A 26,156-nucleotide genomic window follows, 5' to 3' on the forward strand; every position below is an offset into this window, starting at 1 on the left:
CATGGAGGTGTTGGAGTAAGTCTAAAGGAGGGCCACAAGGATGATAAGGGGGCTGGAGCACCTCCCGTATGAAGACAGGCTGAGAGAGTTGGGGCTGTTGAGCCTGGAGAAGAGAAGGCTGCGTGGAGACCTCATAGCAGCCTTCCAGTATCTGAAGGGGGCCTATAAGGATGCTGGAGAGGGACTCTTCATCAGGGACTCTAGTGATGGGACAAGGGGTAATGGGTTTAAACTTAAACAGGAGAAGTTCAGGTTAGATATAAGGACAAGTTCTTTACCATGAGGGTGGTGAGGCACTGAAACAGTTTGCCCCATGTTGTGGTTTAAGCCCAGCCGTTAACTCAGAACCATGCAGCCGCTCCTTCACTTCCTCCCTTCTTCCTCCCCCCGCTCCCGGAGGGATGGGGTGGGGAATTGAAAGAATATAAATCCCATGCTTTGAGATAAGAGCAGTCCAGTAACTAAGGTACCATACAAAACTACCACTACTACCATAATAATGATAAGGGAAATAACAAAGGGAGAGAGTATAAAACTAAAAGGGGAAAATGAAAAGAATAAACACAGATGAGGTAAATTACAATTGCTCACCACCTGCCAACCGATATCCAGCCCGACCCAAGCAGCGATCTGGGCCTTCTGGGTAACTCCCCCCCAGTTTATATATTGGACATGACTTGCTGTCATATGAAATACCCCTTTGGCTACTTTGGGTCAGGTGTCTTGTCTCTGCTTCCTCCCGGCTTCCCGTGTCCCTCCTCACTGGCAGAGCATGAGACTGACAAGTCCTTGATTGGAGTAAGCATTGCTTAGCAGCAACTAACAACATCGGTGTGTTTTCAGCATTTTCTCCGGCTGAAGTCGAAAACAGAGCATTGCACCAGCCACTAAGGAGAAAAATAACTGTTACAGCCAAACCCAGGACACCCAAAGAAGTGGTAAATGGTCTATCCCTGGCAGTGTTCAAGGCCAGGTTGGACAGAGCCTTGCGCGACATGGTCTAGTGTGAGGCGTCCCTGCCCATGGCAGGCGGGTTGGAACTAGATGATCTTAAGGTCCTTTCCAACCCTAACTGTTCTATGATTCTATGATTTTATGATTTTATGATTGGGTTCATGTATCATTTTATAGACTGGGTGTTAATAGGCACCATCCTAATTAAATGCCTGGAGCATTTCTCCTTTCTGGCTTGGACATAGAGAGCTCTAGAGTATAGCAGAAGGAGGTATTCAACACAGTTATATGTTTAGTAGGAATATGTGATAAACTGTGCATTGTATCTTTCAAACTTCCTGCAGTAATTATGTTGCTTATTTCTCAAGATTATGGCATTTCCAGTGGATATGTTGAACAGCTACAGTCATGAGGACTTGGAGAACTCTGCAGAGGACTACTTGTCTGACCTTCGGTGTGGGGATCCAAATTGTCCTGAATTCTTGTCACTGCCAGACCATAGCAAAGTAAGAACCAGCAAATACCTTAGTCCCATTTTTCTTGATATGCTTGTAGATTTAAAATATTTTAAATATCCAGTCCATAACTATTGGATTAAATCATTATTTTAGCAAAGGTTTTATATTTTCCAAATTCCTGTTTGTGTGTTAAACTCTACTTGGTTTTTTTTCATTCTGTAATTGGTTTTAAATTTGGGCATCAATGACTATTTGCTGCTTCTAGGCAATGGATGTGTATGCATTAAGTAATTAAAAAAAAAAACCAACCAATAAAACCCAACCCTTAAAATCTCAACTGATGAGTCAAACTCTTTCCTGAAAACACTAACTCACATAGTCACAAAAATCTGTCATAACTAAGGAGTTCATGATTTACTGAAGCTGTCTGTCTTTGTATCTTAGTCCTTCAGTGATCTTCATGGTTGGGTTCAATTCTTGATCAGCAAGTTTCACCAATTCTGGTAGTGATTCTTTTTATCTGAAATATTCTCTGCTGTTGATGGGAGTTCTAGTAGAGACTGGCTGTGACACTTCATGTTTTAAACACATTGAGTGATTAGTCAATGTTGGTTCTGTGTAGATGAGCATTTCTAACAGAACTAGTACCAATAAAAACAATGCTGTGTAACTTTAATGAAAAATAAGTGAGCTGAGATGATTGTGGGAACAAAAGGTCAGTGCTGCAGATTCCTTGGCAGAAGCAGAGTCTCAAGTAATTTCCTGCATTTCTGCAGGTGCTGTATACCTAAATATTTGCCTGTATTAACATTATTATTTGTGGCATAGCATATCAGAATCTTCTTAAATTGGGTAAGCAAGTCTATTTACCACACCATTAATGCCTGTCTAGTTTTAATGCATTAATTAAATATTGAAGACATGCAAATTTAAATATCAAAATGCATTTTCACAAAGGTCCTCAACTCTTGAAAGGTGGATTGATTTGACCCTTCTCATGTTGTTCCTGAGGGAAAGTCAAACAGGCAAATTTGGAATTTGTAAAATGTGTGCAATTTAAGGGAAGAAAACCCTTTTGAATCCAACCTTCCAACTTGACATGTTAGGGCTCATGTTAACAAACAGCAATTTCACTGTGCCAGTTTGTTTCTGTGCCTGCATGCCTTCATTCTTCTGTCAGCTTTGACAGCTTGTGTAGCTGGGGAAGATGAAGTGAACATACTGCTGGCTCTTTGCACACCTTACTTCAGTCGTGCACATAAATGCAAACTGCTGACAGCAAAGAACTGTAACAGTATAAATTGCTGTAGCTAAATCTGCCAAAACTTGAGTCAGAGCTCTCTATAATGTAGTCTGTCTTAAGGAAGAAAATGTCTAAAGTAAGGGCCAAGGTCTGACACTTGTGTTTTACAGTTAACTGTTAAGTACTTGGTTTTCAGCATTTGTCTTGCTTAGCCTGCTAAACGTTCTCTGTATATTTTACTAATGCTGTATTAGCAAGAGTCTACTGAAGTACTGTACATTCTTGTTTCAGATTCCTATTTGCTTGTCAACTGTGGGCTTTGTTCCTCTTTACGGTGGAGAGCAGACACACAAAGTTCTTGCTTTGTTTGCACCAGAGGACTCTCTCACAGGTTTCATTTTAAGATTCTAATCTCTGTGTGTGTTGCTGTTTCTTTTTCTGTGACAAATACATGTAACCAGGCCCTTCTTCATTCCATGCTAGTGTAGCTCATAACTTTGCCACTTTTGCATTTGTTGTTCACTGCCTTCTTGTTCTCATACTATTCTTGTTGTGGATTCATATACACAAGTGATAAAACATTGCTTGCTAATCAGAGTAGAACTAGACCCACTGAAATCAAAAGATATGTAACAAAATAACATGGTGCTCATCTGAATCATAGAATCATAGAATGGTTAGGGTTGGAAAGGACCTTAAGATCATCTAGTTTCAACCCCCCTGCCATGGGCAGGGACGCCTCACACTAGACCATGTCACCCAAGGCTCTGTCCAACCTGGCCTTAAACACTTCCAGGGCTGGACCATTTACAATTTCTTTGGGCAACCTGTTTCAGTGCCTCGCCACCCTCACAGTAAAGAACTTCTTCCTTATATCTAACCTGAACTTCCCCTGTTTAAGTTTAAACCCATTACCCCTTGTCCTATCACTAGAGTCCCTGATGAAGAGTCCCTCCCCAGCATCCTTGTAGCCCCCTTCAGATACTGGAAGGCTGCTATGAGGTCACCACGCAGCCTTCTCTTCTCCAGGCTGAACAGCCCCAGCTTTCTCAGCCTGTCTTCGTACGGGAGGTGCTCCAGCCCCCTTATCATCCTTGTGGCCCTCCTCTGGACTTGCTCCAACAGCTCCATGTCCTTCTTATGTTGAGGACACCAGAACTGTATGCAGTACTCCAGGTGGGAGTACAGTCCAAGCACATGATGTGTATCTTGATCGCTGTATGTACACCTCACCTCTACAAAAGGAATTTATTGATCATTCATAGAATCTATTTATTTGCCCATGAATTTAGATGCTTTTTATTAGCAATGATTGATCAGAATCAAGTGTAAGTATTTCTTTACCTTCAGGTCCTAACATAGCTCTGGCCAAGGTGACAGCTCACTATTTTTTGTTTTGTTTTTGTTTTTTCTTTCCTCCCTTTTTCCCTTCCTTTCCAGTCCTTCACGTTTCCTTCTCTTTCCATATAATGCCATGTATATGATTGCTAAGTTTGCCACAAATACCCATGGATCAAACTCTTCCTGGTTGCTCATCAAAGGGCCATCAGCCTTTTTAGATTCTGGCTCCCTAAAACTTGCACAGTTTCAATATCAATACCCATTAACAGCCCAAAACTAAAATACATATATGAATGAGACTCTTCTTGGCAGGCCTGGTTCTTAGTGGAAGGAGGGGATACAGCACAGTGACACAGTTCCTGTATGTCATGCTGCATAAAATCTGCATTTGGTTTTATTATTCTCAGTTTTCAAACAAGTTTTGGACTAGGGAACATTTGTGGTGGGTTGACCTTGACTGGACACTAGGTGCCCACCAAGCCACTCTATCACTCCCCTTCCTCAACTGGATAGGGGAGAAAAATACTATGAAAGGCTTGTGGGTTGACATAAGGAAAGGGAGATCACTCACCAATTACCATTGTGGACAAACCCCAGACTTGCCTTGGAGAATTTAATTTATTAATTAATTAACATAATACCATCTAGAAGATGCTTAACTTGGTTACTACAGTGTTATTCCTAATTGTTTAGCAGTTTTAATGAATATGTTTCTTTTTAGAATGGTAAGAATCACTAACTTGTTATTTCCCCTTGTTTCTTTGAAGCTGTAGCCCTGTATCTTGCTGACCAGTGGTGGTCAATTGATGACATTGTGAGAACATCTCTCCCTTCTAGAGAGGGGCTTCAGCAGGTAATGGCTTCAACATTAACCTAGCAATTATTTTTATCTTTCGAGATAATGGCAAGTTATGGCAAATAGCTAGTGTGTGAGATGTTACATGTTTTCATTTCATTCAGAAATGAGTTAGCTGTCTCATGTCAAAAGCAAGGTCAATAGGAATAGAGGAAATAGACCTTGACATGCTTGAGAGGTGGGCCAATACCAACCTCATGAAGATCAACAATGCAAAGTGCAAGGTCGTACACCTGGGTCAGGGCAATCCCAGGCACAGCTACAGGGTTGGCGGTGAAGTGCGCTCGCAGCCCAGAAAGCCATCCATATCCTGGGCTGCAGTAAGAGGAGCATGACCAGCCGGTCGAACAAGGTGATCCTGCCCCTCTACTCTGCTCTCATGAGATCCCACTTGGAGTACTATGTGCAGTTCTGGTGTCCTCAACGTAAGAAGGACATGGAGCTGTTGGAGCAAGTCTAGAAGAGGGCCATGAGGATGATAAGGGGGCTGGAGCACCTCCTGTATGAAGACAGGCTGAGTGTCCTGGGTTCAACTATAGCAGTCATTTTTCTCCTTCTTAGTAGCTGGTGCAGTGCTGTGTTTTTTAACTTTCAGCCTGGGAACAACGCTGATAACACCGATGTTTTTAGTTGTTGCTAAGTAATGTTTATTCCAACCAAGGACTTTCTCAGTCTCATGCTTTGCCAGGGAGGAGGGGAAGCCGGGAGGAAACAGAGACAGGACACCTGACCCAAACTGGCAAAAGGGGTATTCCATACCACAGCACGTCATGCCCAGTATATAAACCAGGGGGAGTTACCCGGAATGCCCAGATCACTGCTCGGGTCGGGCTGGGTATCGGTCGGCGGCTGGTGAGCAATTGTATCCTCTCCCCTTGTTATTTGACTAATCATTATTATCATTGGTGGTAGCAGTAGTGGTTTGTATTATACCTTAGTTGCGGGACTGCTCTTATCTCAACCCGTGGGAGTTACATTCTTCCGATTCTCCTCCCCATCCCTCCAGGAGCAGGGGGAGGAAGAAGGGGGGGAGTGAGCAAGCGGCTGTGTGGTTCTGAGTTACTGGCTGGGCTCAAACCACGACACTGAGAAAATTGGGGCTGTTCAGCCTGGAGAAGAGAAGGCTGTGTGGAGACCTCTCAGCAGCCTTTCAATATCTGAAGGGGGCTACAAGGATGCTGGGGAGGAACTCTTCATCAGGGACTCTAGTGATAGCAAAAGGGGTAATGGGTTTAAACTTAAACGGGAAGTTCAGGTTAGATATAAGGAAGAAGTTCTTTACTGTGAGGGTGGCGAGGCACTGAAACAGGTTGCCCAAAGAAATTGTAAATGGTCCAGCCCTGGAAGTGTTTAAGGCCAGGGTGGACAGGGCCTTGGGTGACATGGTCTAGTGTGAGGTGTCCCTGCCCATAGCAGGGGAGTTGGAACTCGATGATCTTAAGGTCCTTTCCAACCCTAACTATTCTATGATTCTATGATTCTACGTGTGCTTCATAATGATAGGATGGTGAGTAAATCAGGAAAGCTGAATATTTTACTGGGTAGGGTAGAATAGTAGAATCAACTAGGTTGGAAAAGACCTTTAAGATCAGTAAGTCCAACCTTTACCCCAGGACGGTCAAGTCCACCACTAAACCATGTCACTAAGACCCTCATCTACACGTTTTTTTAAACACTTTCAGGGATGGAAGGGATTCTACCACTTCCCTGGGAAGCCTGTTCCAATACCTGATCACCCTTTTGGTGAAGAAATTTTTCCTGATATCTAATCTAAACCTCCCCAGCACAGCTTGATGCCGTTTCCTCTTGTCCTATCACTAGTTACTTGGGAGAAGACACTGAAACCTACCTCACTACAACCTCCTTTCAGGTAGCTGTAGAGAGTAATAAGGTCCTGTCATGGTTAAAGCCCAGCCAGTAACTCAGAACCATGCAGCCAATTGCTCACTTGCCCCCCTCCTTCTTCCCCCCCTGCTCCTGGGGGGATGGGGAGGAGAATCGAAAGAATGTAAATCCCATGGGTTGAGATAAGAACAGTTCAGTAACTAAGGTATAATACAAAACCACTACTACTGCCAACAATAATAATAAGGGAAATAAAGAGGGGAGAGAATATAAAACTAAGAGGGGAAAAGGGAAAGAAAACAATAAACACAAGTGATGCACAATACAATTGCTCACCAGCCGCCAACCGATACCCAGCCCGACCCGAGCAGTGATCTGGGCCTTCCGGGTAACTCCCCCCGGTTTATATACTGGGCATGATGTGCTGTGGTATGGAATACCCCTTTGGCTAGTTTGGGTCAGGTGTCCTGTCTCTGCTTCCTCCCGGCTTCCCCTCCTCCCTGGCAAAGCATGAGACTGAGAAAGTCCTTGGTCGGAATAAACATTACTTAGCAACAACTAAAAACATCGGTGTTATCAGCGTTGTTCCCAGGCTGAAAGTTAAAAAACACAGCACTGCACCAGCTACTAAGAAGGAGAAAAATGACTGCCATACCTGAACCCAGGACAGACATCCAGCCAGTTTTCAACCCAGCAAAGAATACACCTATCCAGGCCATGAGCAGCTGCTTTCTCCAGGAGAATGCTGTGGGAGACAGTGTCAAATGCTTTACTAAAGTCCAAACAGTCAATATCTACAGCCTTTTCCTCATCAACCAGGCAGGTTACCTTGTTGTAGAAGGAGATCAGGTTGGTCAAGTAGAACCTGCCCTTCATGAACCCATGCTGACTGGGCCTGATCCCCCTGTTTACCTGCAAGTGCTTTTGATCTCAGGATGATCTGCTCCATGACCTTCCCTGGCACTGAGGTCAGGCTGACAGGCCTGTAGTTTCTGGGGTCCTCCTTCTTGCCCTTTTGTAGAGAAGTGTCACATCGACAAACCTCCAATCCTCTGGGACCTGCACACTAGACAAGGACTGGTGAGAAATGATGAAGAATGGCTTGGCAAGCTCTTCTGCCAGCTCCTTCAGCACTCTTGGGTATAACCCATCCAGCCTCATAGACTTCTGTACGTCTAAGTGGAGCAGGAGGTCACTATTTTCTTCCTGAATCATGGGGACCTCAATCAGTTCCCCATCTCTGCCATTCAACTCAGGGAACTGAATACCCTGAGGATGGTTGGTTTGACTGCTAAAGACTGAGGCAAAGGCAGCATTAAGTATCTCAGCCTTTTCCTCATCCTTGGTCACTAGGTTTCCCCTAGTATCCAGTAAAGGATGGAGGTACTCCTTGGCCTTCCTTTTATTATTAATATATTTGTTAAAGTATTTTTTATTATCTTTTATGGCAGTGGCCAGATTTAGTTCCTTCTGCGCCTTTGCCTTTCTAATTTTCTCCCATCATAACCTAACAGCATTCTTGTACTTCTCATGGGGTGACAGCCCCTTCTTCCACAGGTGATACATTCTCTTTTTTCCCCGAGTTCAAGCAGTATCTCCTCTGGTAGCTGAGACTTTGGGCACTGGGAAGGGAAAGTGGTTTCTCCATTCTTCCTTCACCATGTGTAGGATAGTGGTGAACTTAAATTTCAGATGTAAAGGGAACCCTGCAGAACAAAGGATACTGAATTCCTTGTTTCATGCCACGGAAACTGTTCTAACTAGTTCTCCCACTGCATCATGTCCTGTTGTCTTGCCACTCTTTCAGTAGCGACTGAGCGTGCCAAGTCCTGCTATCCCTTGAGGCTCATAATTTCTTCTTTGTAGGACTCCAATTACCTGCTAACGTGGGAAATCTGAGGCTGGCATACTATTATATATGGTAAATGTTTCTTAAATCCAAAAATAGTTTTGAGTTAAAATCAAAACATTCCCCCCACTACCCCACTCCCAGCACTTCTCTCAGCTTTTACCCATTGTATTGGGAGAGACACTGAAGTCGTGAAATATCTTTTGTCTATGGTAACGCTTTATACTTAACCTATTGCTATGGCTTCAGAGCATCTCCTAGGCCTCAAACCCCAGAGCTTCATCCTGCTTTAGCACTTAGAGCTTTTCCTGACTCCATCTGCAGCTGTGTTAGCTGGTGACTTTGAAAAATAAGGTCCCTGATGTGTGAGTATCAACTAAACTGACCACTCTTCTAAAATGTTTTTCTGTGTTTCTTTAGGTGAAGTCTGTTGGAGAGAGGGTGGTTCTCTATGTTCTGAATCGAATTATCTATCGGAAAAAAGAAATAGAAAGAAATGAAGTCCCATTTCTCTGTCACGGTAGCAAAGACTATGCTAAGATCATGTGGAAAAAAGGAGAGGCTATTGGTTTCTATTCTGCTAAACTTACAGGTAAAACACTTGTGTATTGTGGGATTTGAGGGGGTTAGAAGGAGGGAGATAGGGAGCTTAGTTGAAGAATATTGTTTAGTAGACTTTACAAGCCTTGAAGTCCTAGGGAGTTGGCATTTTCTTGAATTCATAAGAAGTCAGATTGCAGTTAAAATTCTGGCTTAAATGCATATGTTTTTAGTAATATAAGAAAGGTTTTAGATTTCTTCATATTCTACAAAATAGATTTAAAAATGTAGAAATGAGGTATACCTGAAAGCTTTTTTTTTTTTCTTCATTTTTAGTATGTTTTTCCTATGGAATTGTATAGTGAGATTTCAAAGTGAGACTTTCTATGTCTGCTATTCTTTTCTGGTACTACTGGACTGCTTTGTCAGACTCTAAAATATTAATCTATGGTATATCTTGGCAACATTATGAAGCCTGCTGAAAGAGCCAATAAACGTCCTATAGCAATTATTTACTTTTATAACTTTATATATTTATGTGACATATAGTTTGATTTTTTTTTTTATAGATTATAAAGGTCTTTATTTGAATATGCTGAAATCCATGTGGCAACATGTCAATGCTGAAGTACTGATGGATTTCCCCCCCCTCCTATTATTTCAGGAAGTATTTGTAGCTCTTCTCATACTCAGAGTTATCAGCTGCCAGTGCTAGACACAATGTTTATAAGAAAGAAACATCGTGGGAAAGACTTTGGGCTAATCATGTTGGAAGACTTTGTGGATTCCTTTACTGAAGACACTCTTGGCCTACGATACCCACTGTCATCCTTCATGCACATAGGCAAGCTCTTTGATTTATTCTTCTGATCTTCTTTGTGCTTTCTTTGCATGTCCAAATGAGTGCTGTTTTTCAAGCTCCATGTTTGTGGCTGCATCCTCAGTTTTTGTATTAAATATCCTGCTCTTCAGTGAAGATTAAAAATCCTGATTTGTTGAAGATGGTGAAGTATTTCCTGATTAGATTTTAATCCTCTGTGTGAGGTTAGATTATTGGATCTGTGTTGGATTTCTGCTACTGTGCAGATAACCGGTATATTCCGCCCTCCTGCCCCCAGCCTCCAGAGTGGGCTGAGGTGTTTTTGTGTATGATATCCTAACATATATCTTCTTTGTAGCACCTTTTTCTTGCTCACTCCTGAGCCTCACAAGGTCATTTAATTCATGCTTTCTCAGAACTTCTGGTCAAGTGGACATACTAGGCTATGTTTTAACTTGAGTATAAGAAAGCACAGTTCTAATGTATAAGGAAAACACTTATGGCTCTTCCATTAACAAGCCAAGAGGGTTATGTCAGCTAGGAAATGATACACATTTTAGAAATTATGCTGTTTGGGACTGTGTTCAGGGAAGAAGCATTTTCTTTGTCCAGTTTCTCAAGGCCTATTATTGGGCCATCTGTCAGGCTTCCTTCTGTTAACATTTTCATCTAGCCTTCTTACTTAGGCACTGGAAGTTTTGTGCTTTTCCAAGTACCACTGTCTGCTCTTGGATCTGTCTAGACCTGGTTTCTTAGGCTTCAACCAGCAAAATGTCTTGAGCGGAATTTAATGACTAATCCATTTCTCTGGCCAAGGAATGATACAGCAGGGATCTTGTCCACTGAGAATATGAATCACTAGTGAATCAGGTGAAAAATTATAGTTTTCCTGGTAGCTACTACAAAATAATATCAAAACATTTCTCTCCACATGGATGTTTAGTTTGTGTATTGAGAGAAAAGAGGTGGAGGGACAACAGAGAAGAAAATATTTCAAAAGTGAACAGTAAGTGGATGATAAACCATGCAATTGCAAAGTGTTCGTGTTCCCAAAGAGTGCTTTTCACAAGTGCCTATAATAACGCAAGGTGACAAAAATCACTTGACTACATCCTCTGTCTAAGAGCCCTTCCATCCTGGTTGGGTCTTGTGATTAGTAGAGACAATGACCAGTGAAGTTGTAAAACTCCAAAGTGGGTGCTTAGAGAAGAAGAAAAAAATCCCATCTATCTTTGTTTGCAGTTTAAGTTAAGTTAATAATGGAAAGCGCTTAAACCTGAAGAAAGGATTTATTGAGAAGGATGACTAAGTAAAGTAATATATTTATTTCAGACTGGACTGTTTTGTTGAACAGTTCTTTGTTGTGGTTTATGTGTATGATGAAAGATTGCAAATGAATTTGATTTCAGATAAACTTCAAAAACTGAGGTACAGACAAGTATATAGTGTATATAGTATATATAGTAGTGTGGTTTTTCTTATGTTTTTTCAGCTTGTAAGCACTATTTTGAGAAGTACCCTGGGGATCACGATCTTTTGTGGGAAGTGGAGGGAGCAGGACATTGGTTCCAGAGAACACCTATCACCACTGTATTGCAAAGGGAAAAGCTCAAAATTACAGGTATGGATGCTTTGTTTTGTTTTCTGACACTTTGTAGAAGTTGTACTGTAGAGTGTTTCTTCAACAGTGACTTGTGTGAACATTGCCCATGGAAACTAGCAGAAAGATTTTTATTTGTCCTGAGATCAGTGAGATCATGTTTGGAATGATTAGTTGTTATATAAAGGTACTATAATTTTCCTTTTCCCTTTTCCTCTTCTAAATCTTAACAGCAGAGGTCTCTCAGAAAGAAAATGCAAGTTTCCAAGAGGATTATTTTCAACAGTCTGCAGCAGAATCTGAAGCAAGTGGACGAAAGACTGAGCTAAATGTAGGTACACAAACTGTTTCCCATATATTAAAAAGGCTTGAGAGCTTTTAAGAGTTTTCTATAATCATACAACGTATCTTGTTCTATTCTTCTGACTTTAATTGCCTGTTCTATATATCCAGTAAATATTTTTAATTTCTACAAAAGTATACATTTCTGAAATTAAAAAATGTAGGTTTGCAGCAGATTAGTATGTTTGATCAACTGTATGTTATACATGCTTGATATTTCTGTTTCAAGTTCTCAAAGAACAGTCCTGAGTTATGCAGAGAGCTTGTACTTTTCATATCTCTTTGTCTAAGTGGCAGCCAGTCTGACAGAACCCATGATAAAAAAGCATAAAATATAAGAAATGCTTTTTGTCCATCTCATTATAATTGAATTGGCTCAAGTCTGCACTATATATAAAAGACAAATGCTTTTGTTACTTTTTGGGTGTTTGTTATGCTTCCCACTGATGTAACACCGATGAGGAAGCTGGGGTTAAAAATACACTTTTTTTTGGGGGGGGGGTGTTCCATGAATGTAGAGGGGTCTGTCACACCTGTCAGGATCTAGTAATTTGAGCTGTTTTCTAACAGCTTAGAGAAGGAGAATTTTTCAATTGACTCTGAGATTAAAATGTCTAGAAAGGTTGTTGAACAGTAGAGTCATCGTAAGAGGGGAGAGAATGAGGAAAAGTGTTTATAGAAGTGCACATTCACATCACAGTTCAATACAATGGAGAGTGTCCAGTTAGCATTCAGAGCTATACATTGACTATATAAAAGAGGACCACAGCTTGCTTTCTATGTATTTGAAACCTCAAACAGAATTCAGCTACATATGGCTATGTGGTCATGAACATATTTGTGTCTAGAATATTATTAAGCTGTTCCTCATTTGTCTTCTGAGGCCACACAGAATGTGCTTGAGAAAAACTTGTAGCTCAAAATACAGTGAGGATGGATTTGTGTGCTTCAGGACTGTCTGTAGTATTGACATGACCATGCTTTCATAGAAGTCAATGCTTTAAAAATGGGAAATAATGGCTGAATGTCGTGGTTTGAGCCCAGCCGGTAACTCGGAACCACGCAGCCGCTCTCTCACTCCCCCCGCTTCTTCCTCCCCCCGCTCCCACGGGTTGAGATAAGTCCAGTAACTAAAGTACCATACAAAGCTACTGCTGCTACCACCAATAATAATAATGATAAGGAAAATAACAAGGGGAGAGGATACAGTTGCTCACCACCCACTGACTGATACCCAGCCCGACCCAAGCAGTGATCTGGGCCTTCCGGGTAACTCCCCCCGGTTTATATACTGGGCATGACGTGCCGTGGTATGGAATACCCCTTTGGCTAGTTTGGGTCAGGTGTCCTGTCTCTGCTTCCTCCCAGCTTCCCCTCCTCCCTGGCAAAGCATGAGCCTGAGAAAGTCCTTGGTCGGAATAAACATTACTTAGCAACAACTAAAAACATTGGTGTTATCAGCGTTGTTCCCAGGCTGAAAGTTAAAAAACACAGCACTGCACCAGCTACTAAGAAGGAGAAAAATGACTGCTATAGCTGAACCCAGGACACTGAATCGGTACTCTCAGCTCTTTGTATCTACACTTTAGACTTGAAATGTAAATCAAAGGTCCCTTTTCCCAGCTTAGAAAATTAGCATTTCCCAAAGCAAAACTGACAGCAAAGTCGTGATGTTTTTAGTCTCTAAATGATCAGAAGCAACAACTCATAGTTGTCTTTAATTTGTAACAGTGCCTAGAGCATCATCACTGAGTTCTAGATTCAGATTCCAATAATGATAATATCAGCAAAATGATCTCAAAAATGCATGTTTTGGTTGTAGAGCTACATGGATATACTTGGAGAAAACAGCAGAGAGATATTAGTAGTTCTTTTGATTTTTCTAACTGTGAGTTAAGAACTCAAGCCCTCTCTCTTGCCTTCTTCTAGAAGAGGAAGATGATAGATACCAGGTGCTCCAACTTCTCACAGCTTGGTAGAATTGCTGGCAGCTCTCTTCTTGACACCTGCGCTATCTGTAATGAGTTCTGCAATGCTTTGAAAATTGTTGGACCACTAAACAAAATAAAACACCTCAACTTCCCCCAAACCAGAAAAAAACATTCCCTAAATTACATTTTCACCTTTCACTTAGTGCTCCCTCTTTATATGTGTTTTGATGCTAGAATGATTTATCATTAGCCTACAAATTCTTATGTATTTAAAGCTTACTTGAAACTATTTCAGGCACCAGAATGTAGATATGGCCACTTGTTTCTGGCCTTCTTGGGTAGTACTGGAAGTGAGGCTGGAAAGGTGGCAGAGCACCTGGATGCTGGTTATTGCCAGTTCTAGATTACTTACAGCAGCTAAGAAAGAGGCTTGCACCCACTTCAGATTATCAAGTGCTTGACCACTGAGTCCTTGGATAACTTGCAGAAAAAATGGAAATACTGCGGTCGTGGGGAAGAACGAGAAGCAAAAGAGCTCTAGGGAGGGTGAACTCTGACATAAGCAGCCTCTTGTGTTGACTGTGCATGTAACCTGCATTACTGCTGAATCACTAAGTTTTGTTTTTTATTCTTGTTTTATTGTGCCACAATAAAAATAAGACTATGCCCTGGTTTTGGCTGGGATAGAATTAATTTTCTTCCTAGTAGCTGGTACAGTGCTGTGTTTTGGATTTAGGATGAGAATAATGTTGATAACACACCGATGTTTTAGTTGTTGCTAAGCAGCGTTTACGCTAAGTCAAGGACTTTTTAGTTTCTCGCATCACCCCACCAGCGAATAAGCTGGGGAACACAAGCTAGGAGAAGACACAGCCAGGACAGCTGACCCAAAATGGCCAAAGGGATATTCCATACCATATGACATCATGCTCAGCATATAAACTAGGGGGAAAGCTGGCCAGGGGCTGCTGCTTGGGAACTGGATGGGCATCAGTTGGTGGGTGGTGAGCAATTGCATTGTGCATCACTTGTTTTGTATATTCTAATTCTATTATTATTATTATTCCCTTCTTTTTCTGTCCTATTAAACTGTCTTTATCTCAACCTACAAATTTTATTTTATTTTTTCCAATTCTCTCCCCTATCCTACTGAGGGGGGTGGAGCAAGCGAGCAGCTGTGTGGTGTTTAGCTGCCTGCCTGGTTAAACCATGACAGATTACAAAATAGAATGCAAGTATAAAAATAAAACTGTCCTGACAAATTTTGACAGCTACTGTAGTACAGTCCCTTGGGTTTATTAAAAAAAAAAAAAGCTTGTAGTAAATATGATAAAAATATTTTAATCTGTTGAGCGATAAGATACATACATATAAGTTTCTTAATTTAAGAACGGTTATAGCTGCTCTTCCATAAGGTCATTACTATGAAATAGTGCTTTAGAAAGATGCAGCCACAGGTAGGGAGATGAAGGTATTTCGATCAATTCAGAAGTTTTTTGAATAATATTAGCCTTGCTTTTGCTTCACAGACTGACTCTCAAAAAGGTACAGAATCAGTACATGTCCATGCAAGCACATCTGAAGGTAAAAATAACCTTGATCATCAGTATTTTGATTACCGTGGATTAGTAGACTAGCAGACTCTTTTACTGCTTTCAAGCTTAGCATGTTCATCTGCAAAGTGTATAAAAAACATGCATTCCTCTAAGGTGCTGAGGCTCAACTCAAACATTTTGAGGTCTTTGGATAAAATTGTTATGAGCCATGATAAAGAGATTATGCATGTATATTCAGAAAATAAGTACCACAGTGAAATGTTTTACTTGCACTCAGTCACTTTAATGAAACTTGGGAGGGGGGAATATGTGCAGATCTTACAGACTGAATTTGTTCACTTGCATTTTTTTTTTTTCCTAAGACCCTGATATAACTCCCATTTCCATTCAGACACAAAGCAGTTATTTAAAACGTCCCAGGATAGGAAAAAATAAAGAGGAATCTGAACCTGAAACTTTCCAAGGAAATGAGGAAAATGTTCTTCATGTGTCAGAAAACAGGTAAAGGAGACCATATTTCATTGATTATTTCTTATTTTGTTGCTTGGGCAGTCACAAACTGTCTCCCAGTGTGCTAACTGATATTTATTCTCATTTTTTTCATATTCTGAGTGCTTGATTTTAAAATTACTGAAAATAAAGTCTGGTGTGAGAAAGGAAATTGAGACATCACCTGAAGAGTGATTATACTGTCCTGGGTTTGGCCATAACAGTTATTTTTCTCCTTCTTAGTAGTTGGTGCAGTGCTGTGTTTTCGACTTTAGTCTGAGAACAACACTTGATAACACGCCGATGTTTTTAGTTGTTGCTAAGTAATGCTTACTCCGATCAAGGACTTTTCAGTCTCATGGTCTGCCAGTGAAGAGGGGCACGGGAAGCCAGGAGGAAGCAGATACAGGACACCTGACCCAAACTAGCCAAAGCTTAAACCACGACAGTACCAAAATGTCTGGTGTCTCTGAAAGCTCAGTAGATAGCGGAATAACAACAAAAAAATGATGAGGACTAAGGGTTTATGTACAGGGGATGTGTTCTGTTATAACTGAGTCTGCATTAAGGTAAAGCCATCTGTATTCATACAGCATAGTTCCTTGCAATAATATAATTGGACATGTATCCACGAATACTATGTGTGATCTGTGGAGAAAGGTCTCTTCCTGACCTCTTGTTATGGTGGCATAAAATAAAGCCTGACTGTTTAGTTTGGGAGCTGCTTACTGCTTATCACTTAATAACAAAAGAGTTACAGGGAGCTACCTGTCTTCAAAGAAAACTCTTCGTTTAGACAAATTCTGATTTAAAACCATTATATCCAAATTTACATCCTTAAAAAAAAACAAAACCCAAACTAGTCTCCAGTTTAAAGAATATTATCCTGTGTAATAACTGTCAAGTGGGGATGTGAAGAATTGTACCACTTGTGTTCTATAACAGTTCATACAAGACAGGGCCTTGAAGTACTAATTTGGCTTCCATCCAGAAAGCAGAGCTGTGCCTATTTTAAATAAATTAATAGCTCCTTCCTCCCCCTTCCCATGTGTGGGTATATGTACACTCATAGACACCCACTGCTACTTTCTCTGTCTCATTCTCTTAAACAAACAAACAAACCCAAAATAACCCTCACTCCTCAACAAACAAAAAGCACAAACCCTCTTTTGGGGAACTGAAGATGACATGATTATTTTCTAGGAAATCCCTCAAACATGTTCCATTAGCTTTCTTTAAACAGATAAAGTTAGGGTGTGGGGTTTTTTTGTTTGTTTGGCTGTTTTTTGTTTTTGCTTTGGTTTGGGGTTTTTTCTTTTTCCTGTGAGGCTGAGTTTTTCAGCTAGCTACAGCCTAATTTTTGCATTTAAATCGCTCTGTGGAACTACAGAGATAGAGAATTGTTGTCCTGCACTGTCAGCATGCTTCCCTAAGTTGGTTCAGAACAGGCCAAATGGCATGGTTTGACTCTGCCACAGGTTGAGAAATTTTTTGCTGTTACTATTAATTTGTTAGTCGTTATGTGAGAGGACTAGCCCGTTCTTGAACATCAGTATTTTGGGCCTTGCAAGGTGGAGTCAACAAGGTGCCACTATCCTCTGAACAAGATGTGTAACATGATGCTCATGAGCAGAGCTACAGTGAATCCCGATGGCAACAGGGCAGGATATCGGTTCTTCCCTTCCATGCACATTAGCAAATGCAGCAGGGTCTTCTGTTAGGGACTTTCTCCTCTGGATTGCCTTCATCTCAAGACTGGCAGCTGGGATAAAAACCTCCAATATTGCTTTTATTATAAGATTGTGAAGCAGCCTCCTGCAAATCTATTGTGTGTACTTTTTTCTTTGCTTGTATGTAATACTTCCAGTACATCTAAGTTTTATCATCTCGAAAGTAAGAACTGAATGTTTGAGATGGTGTTACTACCTACCAGATACATCACAGCTTCATCTTTAGCTTTTTGCTAATTTAATCTCTAGCTGACTGAATCTTCTTCAGCCTTGATGTGTTTATCACCTTGAATTCTTTTCCAGTCATGCTCTTTGCAATATATGTATTTTCAATGATTATACAAGCATATTTGCTTATATAGCTCCATAATTTTAAACTCTTTCTTCAGTGAGGCTGGGAGAAGTTGCTTCCTTTCTCACCCTTTTGTGGCTTCCAAATATGTAATTGATTACTGCTTTCTAAATTTAAAATAACAACCACATTTCTGACATTCACATAAAATGGAAGTGGGATAGATGTCTTCTTTTTAAATTGTCACAGCAATTTTGTTTAGTTAATGTATTTTTCCTAATTAGGAGTTAGCTGGTTTTAGATGTATTTAGTTTTCTGAATTCATATTTCCTATGGCAAGTATGTGATATAGCAGTTTAAAATTGGTCATGAAAGAAGTTTCCTGCTGTTGAGATCACCAAAATTATGTGTTAATCTAAAAGACTTAAAGGATATATCTTAATACCTGCTGCAGGCTGGAGCTTCCTGCTCACACATTTGAAAGCTCTGAAGACTTAGTAGAAGAACCTGAGGAGAATGCTGTTGAGAATGATAAGGAAATGGTTGTTGAAAATGAGGAACAATCTGTATCAGAAATGGAGTTACATGCATCACCCCCTGAGAAATGGAGGGAAAAGGAGGTGAGCTGGATGTCCCAGTGACAGCAGATAAGTTTGGAATACAACTGTAGTTTGTTAAGTATGGTCCTTGCTGCCTTGATCCACATGACTATCAACTCTTTGATTTTTGTACCAATGCTTTGTTGAGAAGTATATCTGAGAAGCTAAAACTAGTATAGAATTGGTATCAGGGAATATTCCTTTACTTATTTTGAATGATAGAGATCATAGGATCTTCATTAAGGTGAATTTCTAGCTTGTCTATCAACCTAACTTTCTTAATTGATTTGTCCTACTCAGATATTGTGGAGAACTGAAGTAGGGTCAAGATCTGATCCGGTATTTCCAATTAAATAAATAAATCTTTGAAGAAGCTAATAGCTGCTATGCTTCAGTGACTACTGTTGACTCTCTATTTCTCCCCTTAAAGCTTGCCTGCTTCGATTTTTAAATCCAACTTTTATCTACAAATATTTGTTACCTTCTTGAATTAAAATCTGGGAGTACCCTCTGTGCCTAGCAGTACCTCCAGGGTTTTATGTTTTTACTGATTGGTGAGAAAGTGGATCTTACACTATGTTGGGTTGATTAACGTATGGTTTCAAGGAAGGACTTGCAGCATGTATGCTTGTGAGATGCATAAAAACTACTCATATTGGCTCCTAACAGTGTAAGCCATGGTCAGAAACTTAGTGCAGGTGACAACACCAAGCTAATATGCTAGTTAAGTAGTTGGATAGCTACCCACTAGTGTTTGAGTACAATAGTTGGGCATAATTTTGACTTAGAAATGTGACTTTTAGGAAACTCCATCTGAACCTCTTAATGGTGAAGTAACAGAAGAAATTGGTAAGACCTCACTTATGGCTGAAGAGGAAACATCAAATGAAATTCTAGGTGGTGAATCAAAACTCCAGTCTGTGAGTCAAGGAGAAGAATCCTTAATACTGTCTGTTCCATTAATCCTTCAGCATCCAGCAAAACCTTCAGAAGACACTGTATCAGAGGTGAGAGAATTGAAACAAAATATTAAGTCATCTTTCCTTCAGAGTGTACACTACTTGCTGTTTTTTCTTTTGTTAAGTAACAGATAGAAAGTAGCCCCTACCATCATATGAAATTCTTGGGAGAGGCAATTATTAGGTGTCATGGTTTCAGCTGGGATAGAGTTAATTTTCTTCCTAGTAGCTGGTACAGTGCTTTGTTTTGGCTTTAGTCTGAGAACAATGCTGATAACACACTGATGGTTTAGTTGTTGCTAAGTAATGCTTACTCTGATCAAGGCCTTTTCAGTCTCATGCTTCATAGAACATCATGCTCAGTATATAAACTGGGGGGTAATTAGCTGGAAGGGGCTGATCACTGCTTGGGGTGGTGAGCAATTGTATTGTACATCACTGTTGGTTTGGGGGTTTTTCCTCTCTCTTTTTGTTATTTCCCTTTTCATCATCATCATCATTATTATTATATTATTAACCTTATTTTAATTGTTAAACTCTTCTTATCTCAACCCACAGGTTTTACTTTTTTTCCAGTTCTCCTCCCTATCCCACGGGGGGGGGGGAGTAAGTGAGCAGCTGTGTGGTACTTAGTTGCCAGCTGGGCTTAAACCATGACATTAGGACAGATGATGTAAACCCATAAACAGAATACACTAATGTTTCTGTTTTAGTAGGCAGAAGTGGGGCATATAAGTGTGTGATATCAAAAAGAAAGATACATTGCTCCAGCTTGCCTTGGCAGTAATGAAACAGCTTTTTCTTACTAAAATATTGGTTGGATATGAGTGAAAAACCATGTCCTTACTTTGCCTGGTAATTTTGCCCTGGTGAAGTGTACAAGCAATTAATTAACAATAAAATACCCTTCTAGAACACAGATTTTACTGGTTTTTGTTTATAGTACAAAAGTAGATCGTTATATGCTAGCAAAAGGATAATAGCATCTGTCTAAAATAAAACACCTTTATTTTCCCCCCAGGATTAATTTCAGAATGCTTTTACTGTATCTGAATAATCTGTTGAATAATCTGAATTTGAAAATAGGAGAGCAACTCTGGATATCAAATGCATTTCACCAAATAGTATTGTGCAAAAAGGAGGAGAGGACTGGTTTGTTGACTGCATGTAGTCATGCTGAATGCTAAAATAGCCTCTGAGGTTGCTAGCTAGAGGCAGTAGTTCAGCATCTTGTATCTTCAATTAATTGTCCCTTTGAATGTTTTGGCACCCTCCCCCCCCCCCCCCCCCCCCCCCGCAGGTTTTAAATGCAAATGATTTAGAAGTGCTGACTAAAGAAAGCACATCAATAGAGAAGGAGGGTACTGAAGAATGCCACCAAGAATCTGAAAAGAAGTCATCCACTGAAAATGCAGCTGCTTCAGCACCCAAGGAAGAATTCTCTGGCAATGGCCTGCCCAACTCTATTGTAATTGAAGCAGCAGAAGAATCCGTTTCTGAAAACTTATTGCCCAAAACAGCTTCCTCAGTGGAAGATCAAAATGAGGAGGCAGGACGCAATTCACAGGAGGCCCCTGTTGCTTTGAGTCAGAGCTCTTCGATAGGAGTTGAACTCGAGAGTGTTTCTTTTCAGCAGCCTTCTGGACAGGAAGTACAGAAGAATCAGTTGGAAGACTACTCAGAAGAGTCTGCTGAGCAGATGGATCAGTACACGCAGACAGTGGCAGAGCAGGCTGCTGACAGCAGCTCTGAGGAAGCAGAAATTGACGTACCCATTGTAGATCGGAGAAAATTGCGAAGAAAGGCCAAAGGTTACAAAGGTCCACCCAAGAAAAAAGGAAAGCCAGCTTAAAAATGAAATATTGATTGTTAATTCATCTATTTGTAAGGAAGTAATTTTGTGTAAAACACTAGGGTGTAACTAAACCATATGGGATATATGCTTAAAATACTGGGTTGGACTTCCTTTTAGGATTCATCACCTTTCTTCAAGTTTTCTTGAATTTTTAGCCACTAGACATTGAGCTTCATCAGAGTGTGAAAGTAAACAGCCAGTCTCCTCCTTTTATAAAAGATACATGTTGAATAAATACAGTTGTGCTAGCAAAGGGAACAGTTTGTATATTTGAGGTGGCAGTCTTGGAAGAAAAATGAAGTGTGAAAACCTGGCACTACTAAGATCCCTTAAACTACCATAGACTTCCACAAGGCCAGACATCACTCTAGCATTTGTTTCATAGCCTTGTGTTCTTTACTGTAGGGAGAAGCAGAACAAGAAAAATCCTTCCTTTCTTATTGTTCTATTCCCATAGACTTTCTCAGATGAGATTAAAAGAATTTAAGATTCTGTAATTCTAAGTCTCAAAATATATAAGAAGGTAAAACTCAGTAGATCAAAAGAACATAAGCAGCCTCTGTCTTTCACAATAATCAGACTGGAGAGAATTGATTCCACTTCTGATTCCCAAGTACTATTTGCTAATCACTTGAAACAGCTGAGTCAGCAGAAACACCATCAATGTAGTATCTACCATAGCGCACACTGATAATTAAGTTCTTTATGTGAAGATTAAGAAATGTCTACACAGTACTGTAGCTTCCAAAGCAAGTGTCTTGCTAAGCATAATTTTTCCCAGAATGTATGGAGTGTAGACTCCAGTATTTGTATGGAATTGTTTGAACTGCCTTCCTAACTACTTGCATGTGTTGAGTGGATACTTGTTGCATTACAGGAAAAGGATATGACTTCTGATCTAGTTTTGGTCTGAATGGAAGTGGTGCTTTGTGTTTTTCAAATACTCAGCTGGTGCTGTAGAGTAGCTATTAAAATGTTGTATCTGCCAGGTGTATGACTCCTGTGAGCTCTGACCTTTCAGGTGGTTGAGACATTCATTAGTGTGAATATTAGTGGGTGTTTCAGCAAATACTTGTTTGCTAAACTTCTATGCCTTTAGGAGTTAGCAGGTGGTTGCTGCAAATACTTGTGATTCCCACTTTCTTTTTCTAACTTAGGCGTAGTAGCTTCCCAGTTCATAGCTTTTCTTAAAAGCAGCAACCAAACTTTGCTGTATATAAACAGAAATAAACAGGTTCTTCATGCATGTTTCCCTTCAGAGGTTCTCCTGGCAAACCATATATTCTATGTATGACAAATTAAGTTAAATAAGTTACTCCTTAGTTTGCTATGTGTTTCTTTCAATAAATGAAGCTCCTCTTGTAATGGGTTAAAACACCAGGAATAAGAAAGAACAATGGTTCTAAGAACAGGAAATCACAGATCTATTTGTCATGCTATATGCCTTTTCTAAGATGAATGAACTAGTCTCCTACAGTGTTTCAAAAATAGAGGTATCTAGAAATTGCTGTTCAGGACTTCTGAGTACAAGGTTCAACTTGAATAGTTGCAATGCTGTCTTAATTTTTATCCCTTTATGAAGCTAATGTAAGAATCTGGTTTGGGATTTTATGCTTATACACTTTAACTGTATTTATAAGATATTTTAACTGTATAAGATATGTCTTACTATTTATTTCAGCTGATAAAGTACCATGCTCCTTTTTAATCTGTTAAGAAAAGCTTATGGAAAAAAGGTAATTTTTAAGAAACATGTATTACCTAAACTTTAGATTTAGGGTGCATGGGATTAACTACTTAAATCTGTGTTTCTTGCACCATTGCATGCAGCTGTAACTTCCTATCAATGTACATACAGGTACTCCTTATGAACCCTGCGACTGATAAATGTTCACTATCTTTCATGATTGATTGTAAACATATTCAAGTGAACAGTAAGCATTTCTAAAAATAACCAAACATTTTCTATGAAGCATGTGAGACAAAACTTCTGTTATCTTCTGTAGGCTTCTTTTTTAGTGCTGAGATCTATTGTGTTTAGAAAAAAAAAAAAAAGTGGCTAGAAAACATATCTATTGCATTGACAAGAATTTGGGATCGAATTCCAAGCCATCAGTGAGGGCTGATGGCTTAAAAAAGGGTGGTTGTATGCTGTATATTGTGACTCATCTATTTGTTAGAGCAAGCTTTACTAAAAATTAATCTGGTGAATACTTCAATTGAAACAATTGAATCCACTTTCAATAAGTTAAGAATTCTTTTGTTTATGAAAAGCAAGTCCCACTTATTGCAATTACTTCTTGTTGAATGCATAATTACAAGATTATTAGATTAGGTCAATCTTGGTTTCTGCTGAGAACAATCAGATTTCTGATCTAATTTCAGTGAGTCGGTTTTAAACACTGAACTTGAGTACACTTAAAAATATGAATTTGAGTAGATACCTTTGTAAATCTGGGGCACCTGAGATAGTACCTGATGGCCAGATTGTTATGTACAGAATGTGGGCAGTCAGGGTGTTATTAGCAATTTTGATAACCAGTATGGTCTTCAAAACTGGCTGTAGTTCTAATTGTGATCACAGCAGTACTTTGAACTAAAGGGCACAGTTTCTGTAACTTCTTACTTCTTTGGCATCTATCATCTTGCAGTAAATACAGAGCAGAAAAATCAAAATACTGACTTCAAATAATAGTTATTACTGTACTGATTGTCCCATTGGAACAGTAGTTTAATAGTCTATGCCTTCTGTTACATTAATGCAAGGGAACATATCTGACAGTTGTAGTGACTGAAGTGCTTTACCTTGGGAAAACCAGCATTTTTTTAGGTTTGGATGATTATTTTTTGTGTCTGTTAACTGTCATATTACCATCAAACTCTTAAAGAATTTTTAAGATCTTATCTCACCAGCAACCAATGATTAAATCATTGACTTTATACAAGTTTGTACTAACTGCTATTACAACATGCTGTGGACCTACATGTGTAGAGTATTAATACTGAGCTTTATTTAATAGAATTCTTAAGAATAGACTTTAAAGAACATTAATTTGTGACTTCAGCCTTGGACTTAAATGGTAAATAGTTTTGTATTTGATCCAACATTTGTTCAAACATCTCTCTTGTACTGCTTGTTAACTTTTAACAGGATTTGCTTTGCTTCTCCCACATTCTCTTTTGGTCTCTTTTAATTTCATGCAGAATTCTTGTTTGCTGTTCTCATGTTTCATAGCCCTTTACATGAAAATGTATACATGTCATTTCAAAAGTGCTTTTAACTTACTTTAAATGATGTCTGACCTTGGTTTGTTGCCTTTTTTTATACCATTTCATTTGTAGATGTCAGTAATCAAATAAAAAAAAAAACAACTCTATCCCAGCCGAAACCAGGACAGAGGTATAAATACACTGGTTTATCCAAAAGCGGATCCGACAGCAGCTGGACTGGTAAGGCCTTCATGCTATCTGGTGTGATACAGGGGACATCTCCACTGTGATAGAGGGGTAAGGGAGAGCACCCTGTCGTGGTTTAGGCCCAGCCGGTATCTCAGAACCACGCAGCCGCTCGCTCACTCCCCCCCCCCCCTTCTTCCCCCCTGCTCCCAGAGGGATGGGGAGGAGAATCGAAAGAATGTAAATCCCATAAGTTGAGATAAGAACAGTCCAGTAACTAAGGTAGTATACAAAACCACTACTACTACCACCAATAATAATAATGATAAGGGAAATAACAAGGGGAGAGAATATAAAACTAAGAGGGGAAAGGGACAAAAAAACAATAAGCACAAGTGATGCACAATACAATTGCTCACCACCTGCCGACCAATACCCAGCCTGACCCGAGCAGCCATCTGGGCCTTCTGGGTAACTCCCCCCTGTTTATATACTGGGCATGACGTGCTGTGGTATGGAATACCCCTTTGGCTACTTTGGGTCAGGTGTCCTGTCTCTGCTTCCTCCCGGCTGCCCCTCCTCACTGGCAGAGCATGAGACTGAAAAGTCCTTGATCGGGGTAAGCATTACTTAGCAGCAACTAAAAACATCGGTGTGTTATCAGCACAGTTCTCAGACTAAAGTAAAAAAAACAGCACTGCACCAGCTACTAAGAATGAGAAAAATATCTGCTACAGCTGAACCCAGGACAGTATCCACCCCTTATTCCATGCCATTCACATCATGCTCAGATCCCATTTTTTTTTCAATATGCCATCGCTTTTTGTCTCATATATATACACGCACACACAGAGATATCATTCCTTAGTCCATAGACCATCCCTATAAAGTTTGCTGAATTCATCCAGTCCATGATGTCAGGCTCCATCTCTTGTAACAGTCTTTCAGGGCAGGAGAGATGGTGTGTAGTCTTGGATTGTTGCCTGCTGACAACACTGCTGAACTTGTCTGGTTTCATCAAAGTTCATTCTTTATTGGGGTGATGATTGGAGGGAAGTCAGGGTCAGTCGATGGTGACCTGAGGACAGTTCTGCTGCTGCTGGATTTTCGCATCACTTTATTCTCTGCTGATGGTCATGACAGCACATATCTTCTTTTCAAAGCCCAGAGTGGTGGAGATGGGCATCTAGCTGATGGGCTATAGAAGTGTTATATAGCAGGCAACAGCATATAATTGAGTCAGTGATTAGGGCTAGGTTTTAGGGTAAAGGTTAGGGTTAGGCTTAGAGGTGTGGGTTAGTGTTAAGGTTGGGGTTAGGATCAGGAGTAGGTTTAGGGTGACTATGATTAGAGTTAGGCATTAGGTGTTAGTGTTGGGGTTATGTTTAGGGTTATGGTTTAGGATTACAGTTGGGGTTCGGTTTAAGGGTTAGGTTTATGCTTAGGGATAGGATTAGGGATTATCTTTAGTGTTAGGGTAATTGAGTTTAGGATTAAGGTT

At 40.1% G+C, this 26,156-nt stretch overlaps 1 protein-coding gene across 1 annotated transcript; it reads left to right on the forward strand.

The window, feature by feature from the left end:
• The first annotated feature begins 1,300 nt into the window (after positions 1–1,300).
• Positions 1,301–21,256, forward strand: LOC115619194 (soluble lamin-associated protein of 75 kDa-like). Its single transcript, XM_030511238.1, has 13 exons — positions 1,301–1,460; positions 2,947–3,046; positions 4,764–4,849; positions 8,967–9,138; positions 9,751–9,930; positions 11,399–11,527; positions 11,740–11,837; positions 15,309–15,363; positions 15,698–15,836; positions 18,301–18,466; positions 19,249–19,452; positions 19,540–19,542; positions 20,705–21,256. The coding sequence occupies exons 1-13, from the start codon at positions 1,326–1,328 to the stop codon at positions 21,254–21,256; spliced, it is 2,019 nt and encodes a 672-aa protein (XP_030367098.1). The 5' UTR covers positions 1,301–1,325.
• Positions 21,257–26,156: the final 4,900 nt, after the last annotated feature.

Source organism: Strigops habroptila, chromosome W, assembly GCF_004027225.2.
Source record: "Strigops habroptila isolate Jane chromosome W, bStrHab1.2.pri, whole genome shotgun sequence".
Classification (NCBI taxonomy): Eukaryota; Metazoa; Chordata; class Aves; order Psittaciformes; family Psittacidae; genus Strigops; species Strigops habroptila.

Excerpts from the sequence above, each read along its gene's own strand:
- LOC115619194 (XM_030511238.1), top strand. The coding sequence starts at position 1,326 with ATGGCATTTCCAGTGGATATGTTGAACAGCTACAGTCATGAGGACTTG. Across the intron at positions 9,931-11,398 it reads GTCATCCTTCATGCACATAG|CTTGTAAGCACTATTTTGAG; the intron begins GCAAGCTCTTTG and ends ATGTTTTTTCAG. Across the intron at positions 18,467-19,248 it reads AGAAATGGAGGGAAAAGGAG|GAAACTCCATCTGAACCTCT; the intron begins GTGAGCTGGATG and ends TGTGACTTTTAG.